This window comes from Athalia rosae, chromosome 2, assembly GCF_917208135.1.
Source record: "Athalia rosae chromosome 2, iyAthRosa1.1, whole genome shotgun sequence".
In the NCBI taxonomy this organism is placed as follows: Eukaryota; Metazoa; Arthropoda; class Insecta; order Hymenoptera; family Athaliidae; genus Athalia; species Athalia rosae.
In genome coordinates this window covers 31010200-31018209 of record NC_064027.1, presented here as the reverse complement: position 1 = coordinate 31018209, position 8010 = coordinate 31010200, and the positions used below count along the sequence as shown (strand labels likewise).

The window sequence follows — 8010 nt, the reverse complement described above, 5'->3', positions numbered from 1 at the left end:
AGATATGAGTCGGAAGATCAGCAAGAAAAGGTTACAAAAAAATTTGCATTTTTGGAGGAGCTGGGATTTGAACCCAGGACTTTCAGCATGCGAAGCAGACACTCTACCACTGAGTTACACCCCCGATAGTGACAACGACAAATTTCTAACGTAAAACGTACATTATCTAAGGTCCCGATTAACGTATTACGGTACAAGCATTTCACCCTTGCAGTCACACGTTATCACTGAGGCGATTTCTGGATCGCAATCAAACGACGGACGCTCACCAAAAACTGTCGATTATTTCGCTAATTTTACAGAAGACACATTTCTCATGACACGACCTGCGACAGTCTGTTGGGTGCTAAGTATTCAGATTCATTTTATCCGTGAGTCTTTTGTTTTGCGTTAACATCAGGGCGCTAAATTTTGAAATTTACTGGTATGTTTTTATGTAAGGAAATATATTTTTTATTTGATTCGCTCTACAAACATGCAACGTGAACTTCGAATATTCAATAGATCAATGATAATTACGAATGTTTTCCATTATCAAAATGTATTTCAAACATATTGAAAATACACTAAAAATTAAAAACTATGATGTATCGAGAGTAATAATCACCAACTACTGTGCATCAGGTACTAATAATTACATTTTTGTAATTTCGTACAAACTTTTGACTTGCACAATTGCGATTAAGGTTTCAAATACCGTACGGGCATCGACATCAATTTGGATTTCCGGTGGTTCTCATTAAATCTTTCATATTCCAATGAAAGAACCGCTTGACCGATAACTTGAGAACACACCACACAATAATACACACAATAAATAATATGTCTGAGGTAATTAGAGACTTGTATTAAAGTAAGGACTATATGTGTGAAATGAAAATAGATTCTTTTCAGCTAATCAGTTTTCAGAAACAGTTGGAAAACTTGTCATTTCTAGCTTTTGTAAGTATTGGAAAGTACTGTATATAGAGCGGGAGTTTCAAACTACTGAGAATCATGGTTATGGCTTTTCTGATTAACTAAAATCTACGTCCTAAGTATCGCTGTATGTACTATTTTATAAATCTATAATTATAACATAAAATAAATTATTATATCATTTACGAAGAGACTTTTGTCAATTTCACTTTTCGAGCTCTTGAACCATGCTCGTGTTTTATTATTCCAAGCTAATGTACTGGTGATGTTTTTCTTTTATTTCATAGATTGACCTTTGTTCAAACACTGTAATTTTTCTATCAACGGACGCAACAAGGCAATCTGTTCAAAGAATAATTTCTGGACGTACTCGTCCCTTTTTATTACTTTTTGCACAGTGCAGTGCAACATAAATCCAACAAGAATAAACTCGTAACGACGTCATTACAAATTTGATATAACGCTGACGCTATTAGAAAGATCAACTTGACCTTTCAGAACCTTTTGCTGTAATTTTTTACAAAATATATTCGCCATTAATTTATTTCTTCTTGTTTGTTCCTGTTTCTCCCGTTGTTGTCGTTTATTTCGCACCTCATGCAGCTTATAATATCGTTTGCGGAGTCTTTCCTTCATTTCTTCGTCGCTTATTTTTTTCTGCGCAGGTAATACTGAAAAGATAACAATTTGAACAATCTTAATTCAATTATCTCACAATCCATTCGATCAGCTTTTTTTTGAACATCGAATAAAATAATTGGTAAATTTTTAAAGAAAAAATGAAATTTCACCTTTTGGCTTTGCGACCCTTGGCGTTTTAGTCAAATTTGTACCACTGGCCAATGCGAGTAATTGAATTCGTTTTTCTCTCCTCAATTCTCGTAAGTGAGTAATTTCAAACATACACTGCTGACGAGTTTCAACATTATTAACAAAATCAGGTTTATTCTGAGCCAAGTAGTCCTACAAGTTAGTTTAAGAATGAACTTTTAGTAAATCAATAAACGAAGACAAAAATGCTTTTCCATAATTCAATATTTCATACTACTTACAGTTATGTAATGTAACAAATTAATTATTCCAAATCCGACTATACCTGAAGTGTCTTTGTTGGTTCGCTGTTTCTACTCGAACTACAAGACCTTGCCTCGTCACAAGCACATCCATCGGATTTTGCAGTATTCGAAGGTGAGTTTGATGCGGTGGGGTCCTGTAACTTTTTCATCCCAACCTTACCGTTTTTCTGGGCTTTAGCTTCTGTGAATGATAACTCATACGCAATGGGTTTGGGATAATTAATGTGACAGTTGCATTTCCTTCCGTTTTTGTACATGCTGCCACAACTACGACAGTGTTGACTATTTCTATCGGCTTCCCCGTTATTAGATTCGCATGAACAATTCGTTTTGGCACTACGTTTCGAACTGTATGATTTTTGTTCTACGTCTTTCAGCTTGTTTTCGCAACAGCATTCCTTTCCACATTTGCACAACTTTTCGCCTTGCAGTTTCAGGGATTGAGGGAGCTGCTGAACTTCGTGCAAGCTCGATAAATAGCAATGCTTAGACTGGGTCTGTAATTTTCGACCGTCGCTTTCAAAACGGCACACACAATTACCATTGTTTGTATCCCTGCTGTCCCTGCATTTACGTTTATGATCTGCGTAGCGATTGCAAGTTGAATTTTCACCTCTGATATGATCGAATATTTGATCATTGCATTGATAGTTGTTGGGATATTTACATGCTTTTTTACCAAATTTTGGGTGGCAAATGTTGCAGTTAGGAGTAATGGAACTCACCGGAATATCCATCTTCTTATTTTCGCAATGACAATAAGCTGGACAACAACATGACTTCTCATCCTGCATTTTTGGGTTATCGTAGGTAGGATTATTTGGGCAAACGCAAGGTTTTCCTTCCCTGCACTTACCGCAGATGCACTTTGACTGACCAGCCTCATTTTGTAGAATATTTTTGAAACAAGACTTGCAAATTTCAGGAACAACATTGTCGCTTCTGGCAATGCTCTGGCTATGCCGAATGGATTCTGCGCAGGAACAACTTCCGGTACACTGGCAAACTCTGAGATCGTTACAGTTACAAGTGCACATGGATCTCGTTGCATTGACTTTGTTCTTCGCTTCCTTCAACTCTGTTCTAAGGTTTTCATTATCAGACACATGCGTAACAGGCTGTGCAGCGTCAAAGATGTTTTGAGTTCGTATGTAAGGCTGCTCCGTGTGAGAATTGCGTGGTTTTTGACGATCAGAATGTGGGGACATCGAAGTGTGGCGACATACATTTGAAGAACTTTGATGCGATGATTTTTGATTTGACAAATGGCAAAGGCACACCGCTTTTGGAGAGTTCTGTACAATTTCTATGGGATTTGAAATTTGACATCGGCAAACCTGCCCCAAGCATTTGCATTGCGATATTGCCGGTAGATTCTGATGAACTGGACAAACGACCTGTGGTAGCGGACTATCTATAGGTGATATTTGATGTGGCATCACCAGAGACGGGGAAACCAATCGAGATGGTGAAGTCTGAACGTGAATATTTGCAGATTTGGTTTCTGGAATCCGTTGACTTAACAGTGTTGATATTATTTCACCGCCTGTTTGGGAGTGTGCTCTTATGACGTCAGTTCCAGTTTGTGTGCAGCTGTTCCGCTTTTTCAAATTATTCATTTTTGTTGCACCAGAATCAACAGTCGATTGGCAGGTTGCTAGGTTGCAATGCGACGACCATTGGGGGTTGACCGAATCGTTACAAGCATCGAAGGTGCTTCTGATGAAATTGAAAAATATAGTTCATTCTTGCAACATTTCAAGAGAAATAAACATGAGCGATAGTCTCGGTATGGTAAAATGTCACAATTCTTACCCAGGTGAATTATCAGCATCGTTACTGCCGCAGACGCATTTCAGCAAAGCTTGATGTTTTTGTTTGACAATTGCGTGCTTAACTTTTTTGGGCGACATCCGTGGACGATCCAACTTTTTGGGTTGCTCTAATAGCCTGGAAACACAAAACAATGAACAACTTTCTTTGTAATTTACACTGAAAAAATGTAAACATACTTTTTCAAATAAGATAAATGGCTAATTTCATTGGTGATCCAAAGAAGTTGATTTTTCTTCTCAGTTTCGGCATAGCTGACTAATTTTGAGTCTCCAGAATCCGAAGTGTGATGTCTCCTCAATTCAAATTGCCTTTCCGATAAAGTGGCCGGCAATCTCCAGTCTGTGCTGTGTCTAGAACCATTGCCAGACTCCACGGTACTTTGTCCATTGTTAACTGGGTTATCTAAATAAACTCTATTTTGATCCAACGGGGTACCAGAAGTAGAAGTGTCCCCGAGTGGAATGTCAGCATTTTGTTGAAGGCAAAATATATTGTCTCTAGTTTTGGAACTGTCTCTACGTTGCGGTAAAAAACACTCAGAACTTTCACTTTTATTTAGATTGGTGGGCGAATTAATGCTTCGTTGACAATCGTCGGTTCTCAACCCCATTCTGGCCTTTCTACCATCCATCTCTGTTCGACCGATTTGTGCATCAAATTTATCCGTGTTACTACTGCCTTGGTTAATTATTCCATTAACAATCCTGGCCTCTCCGTTAAGCTGTTTTTTGGATGAAGAACTCTTCTTCTTTTTTAAGGGCTTCCACTCCTCTGAAGAATCTGTTGTGTTTTGTTTTTTTGTGAGAGCCTGGATGATGTCTGCTCTATAAACTTTTTTTCTAGCATCATCCGGATTCCAAGGAACATTTTCTTCTAAATTATGCTCTATTTTATCATCGGTGTATTTCGCGGTGACCAGCCTCTTTACGACGTGATGTATCAACCTTTTTTTAACTTGCTTATCACACTTGTTTGCATCCACAAGACTTTTCAAAATATTGACACTTCTTTCCAAGTCTCGTACCAAACTGTCAGAGTCTCCCCAAAGTTTTTCGTCGATGCTGGAGCTAGTGTTTGGCATTGTGGAATTTGAACGTCTTGTATCGCTGGAGGAAACATGACATTCGCTTTCATTTGGAACATTCTCGTAGACATGACCTGGAAAATATTCAAAACTATTAACTCGGCCAGTTACATCTTTAGTATCATCCGGATAAGATGCTAGAGGTTGAGAATCGTTGCAGGAAATATCTGTACTGCTATATCGAGTACCGGTTTCATCTTCCTGCTCGATATTCCGACTACTCTCTGCAGTTTTTTTGCACTCATTCGGTTTTCTGGCGTTGTCAAGTTTGTGCGTGTTTTTAGAGCCTTTCAGAATTGAACAAACTGGCTTCTGAGCCAAACTGGTGCCTCTCTTAGGTACAGGTGGTTTTTCCTCTTCAAAAACAGATACTTGAATGCCAACCGATTCGTGAAAATGTTCACTAATCGTAGTCTGAATAACTTTATCGCAAGTCACTGGCTTATTAACGACGGTAGCCAAGGAAGATGTGGAATTAAAGATGAGTGGTAAAAATGCCTTACTCTTATCTCTGATCTGCAAATTCAAGTCGCTCTGGCTTCGTTTTAGCAAGAGCTTAGAAGTCTCAGGGGCCAGTAAATTCATCGAAGAACTTTTTTTTAAAAGGGAAGAACAAGGGTCAAAATTTTTGTTTCGAACTTCCTGCTTTTGGCCTCGCTTTTTACCTTCAGTTGCATATTTTACAGATGGCACTTTGGTTGTTGGTGAAGACTTTGATGTTTCGGCATTCGGAGCAACATCAATTCCATAACTATTAACTTCCGGATTAGGTTCTTTCTTCTCTAAACTGATATGAACTCCGCTAATTATTCCAGCTATGTGATTCTTCACTATCGGTGTTATTTCAACTTCACTTTCAGTTTCTGATATGTTCCCAGGCAAAGGTGTCGAGTTTGCATCAGGTTTTCTTTTAGTTCTAACCCCAGTCTGTGCTAGCAGTATTTGATTTGATATGTTAGACTCTGTTGTTCCCTCTGGATCCTGCCTCAAAGCTGCAGAACATCCTCCAGCCAAAGCCATGCGTTCGATGGTGCTCAACTTTTTAGAATCCTGTTTGTTTTGAGGCAGCGTATTGAAGTATCCTACATCTGCACCACTGTCCCATTCCAGAGGTTTGTGAGAAGTTATGCTAGATGTTGGGGAAGCAGCTGACTTTCTATCCGGAGTTTCGGCAGTAGATTGTGTACACTCGTTTTTTTCTTCTAGGATAATCTCAGAGGTAATGTGCTTTGATTCTGGAGATGAAGAACGGGGTTCCATTAACGGCTGTCCGTAGATAGCAGAGTTATCAGCGCCTGATGAAGATTGACCAATTAATGGGGGTCTGGCCCACCTTCTCCTCTCACGAGGGACGTAATTTCCCAAATTATAATCTTGACCAACACAGTCTTGCCTGGTACCGGTCGATCTAGAATTCAATTCGTAGATGCTGTAATAATATTCAACTCCGTGAGTCTCTCCACTTGTTTCTGGTAGTGAAAAGTACTGCTCCAAGTTTGAATTCTGCGAATATTTCTTATAGTACTCCATTACCTGCTTTGACAAAGATTTGTTTATATTAAACGCTACCTTTGGTTGAGCAGGGATAACTTCTGCAGGGTGCCAAAGAGCTGCGAGCTCGGAATCATTTATAGTTTTATCATCAAATGAGGTTTTGTCCTTCGAGAGTTCTCTGCGGGTCTCCAAATGACGCACACGTTCATCGCAACTTGAGGCAGAGTCATATTCCATTTTTTATACCTTTCCTACCATTTACGATATTGTGTCCTACTACTTTTCACAACGGTTCACATTTTGGGAGTTCCACACCTCCACTGTGAGTTGATCCTTACACCAATCTTGTATTCACACAGTTTATCTTATCCGTATCAAATTCTTGGCAACCTATTTACTTTTCCCTTGACAGTTACGGAGTATTCAAATTGTTGTTTATGTGTTGAATAACCTCAAAGCTATGACGCTACCCAAGCTCCAAGAAACACCATTAACCTCCCCTACACCCCGCCAACGCGTTGAATTGAAAACGAGGGCGACGATGGCGAATCACTGAACTACTTTTGCCGCAAAGCGCGCGTCAATTCATTTAAAATATAAATATGAAAAATTCACCGTTAGAAAGACGAGTAAATAGTAATTTCAGAACTTCAATGAAACCACGTAGCTCGAATAATGACCCGATTTAAATCTCGGAGATACTGATATAAACTTGTATTTTGATTATGAACTATAAAACAGATTTGAAATTCTCTATTTACAATAAAAATGTCTTGCTGTTGTTTTTCTGATGCTGAACCAACCCCGGGAAAATTAGAATTTTCCAAAGTTTGTAGCAGCGGTTTTGAAAAAGAAAGAAGATCCATTTATTATTCAGACGATGTCAGCGGAAGTACGTATTTTAAATATTTGCGATACACTTAATTTCTTATGAGTTTTCAATCAGAAATCGACGATCCTAATAAAACGTGCTATGATTACCACAGGATCACCGTGTGAACGAGCATTAAGTGATTCCTCCATTCAGAGCGAAGACTCAGATCGGCAGGATTCTGAAGAGGATATCGGTGACATGGTCTTTGTGGATGGAAATGAAGCTGATCTTGATGAATGTGAAGACGAGGACACACTTATGGAGCGAGTTAGTTTATCCATGTACCATAGGGTCTTAAAGATCACGAAGGCGTTGATTTTCTAAAGAGACACATATTGTTTCTGCATCAAGGTTTGGTGGCTGGCAAAGCCACCGTATGTACCCCGTCAAACGTCGGTGGTTTCTGCAAGAAGGATACAGGTAATTGATACAACAACAAGCCAGCAATACACGTGATTTACCATGTCTTTCTCAAGGTCATCAAAGAGCGGCTTTCCACATCATTGAAAAGCCTACCGAAGATTCGAACGCTAAAAGAGCAGAGATCCAAAGGTTTGCGGAATAGAGGATCCAAAACACAGGAGTATATAGTCATTGGAAACTTTGCCGCGAACAATCAGGTGGTTTGCGGTGCAGGGGAACAAACAACCATTCCAGTTTGTGCTCAAAAACTTAGTGACATTCTCCTGTCTTGTCAGAATAATTAAAGTGAAGGAAAAATTCATATT

At 39.0% G+C, this 8010-nt stretch overlaps 2 protein-coding genes and 1 non-coding gene across 7 annotated transcripts; 1 reads left to right on the top strand and 2 right to left on the bottom strand.

Annotated features, from left to right (window-relative positions):
* Positions 1-52: 52 nt before the first annotated feature.
* Positions 53-124, bottom strand: Trnaa-cgc. Its single transcript has one exon. It is a non-coding gene; the product is annotated as a tRNA-Ala (tRNA).
* Positions 125-437: 313 nt separating this feature from the next.
* On the bottom strand, positions 438-6865 carry LOC105688522. 5 transcript variants are annotated; one of them, XM_048650292.1, is made up of 6 exons: positions 6484-6863; positions 4007-6343; positions 3810-3944; positions 2015-3713; positions 1710-1881; positions 438-1589 (listed from the first exon to the last, which is right to left on the bottom strand). In XM_048650292.1, the coding sequence occupies exons 1-6, from the start codon at positions 6540-6542 to the stop codon at positions 1363-1365; spliced, it is 4629 nt and encodes a 1542-aa protein (XP_048506249.1). In that variant the 5' UTR covers positions 6543-6863; the 3' UTR covers positions 438-1362. The 5 variants fall into 5 exon arrangements, with proteins under 5 accessions (XP_048506249.1, XP_012260335.2, XP_012260334.2 ...); XM_012404912.3 differs by having other exon boundaries at positions 4007-6322; XM_012404911.3 differs by having other exon boundaries at positions 1710-1824; positions 4007-6865.
* Positions 6866-6869: 4 nt separating this feature from the next.
* On the top strand, positions 6870-8000 carry LOC105688424. Its single transcript, XM_012404746.3, has 4 exons — positions 6870-7300; positions 7395-7549; positions 7634-7702; positions 7759-8000. The coding sequence occupies exons 1-4, from the start codon at positions 7177-7179 to the stop codon at positions 7987-7989; spliced, it is 579 nt and encodes a 192-aa protein (XP_012260169.1). The 5' UTR covers positions 6870-7176; the 3' UTR covers positions 7990-8000.
* The last annotated feature ends 10 nt before the right edge of the window (positions 8001-8010 follow it).

Bases quoted from the DNA above. Each gene is read 5' to 3' on its own strand.
- LOC105688522 (XM_012404910.3), bottom strand. From the start codon at position 6,645: ATGGAATATGACTCTGCCTCAAGTTGCGATGAACGTGTGCGTCATTTG. The intron at 3,714-3,809 runs GTAAGAATTGTG...CAATTTCATCAG, and splicing joins GATGCTGATAATTCACCTGG to AAGCACCTTCGATGCTTGTA. The intron at 1,882-2,014 runs GTATAGTCGGAT...ACTAACTTGTAG, and splicing joins AACCAACAAAGACACTTCAG to GACTACTTGGCTCAGAATAA.
- LOC105688424 (XM_012404746.3), top strand. From the start codon at position 7,177: ATGTCTTGCTGTTGTTTTTCTGATGCTGAACCAACCCCGGGAAAATTA. The intron at 7,301-7,394 runs GTACGTATTTTA...TGATTACCACAG, and splicing joins TTCAGACGATGTCAGCGGAA to GATCACCGTGTGAACGAGCA. The intron at 7,550-7,633 runs GTTAGTTTATCC...TTCTGCATCAAG, and splicing joins AGGACACACTTATGGAGCGA to GTTTGGTGGCTGGCAAAGCC.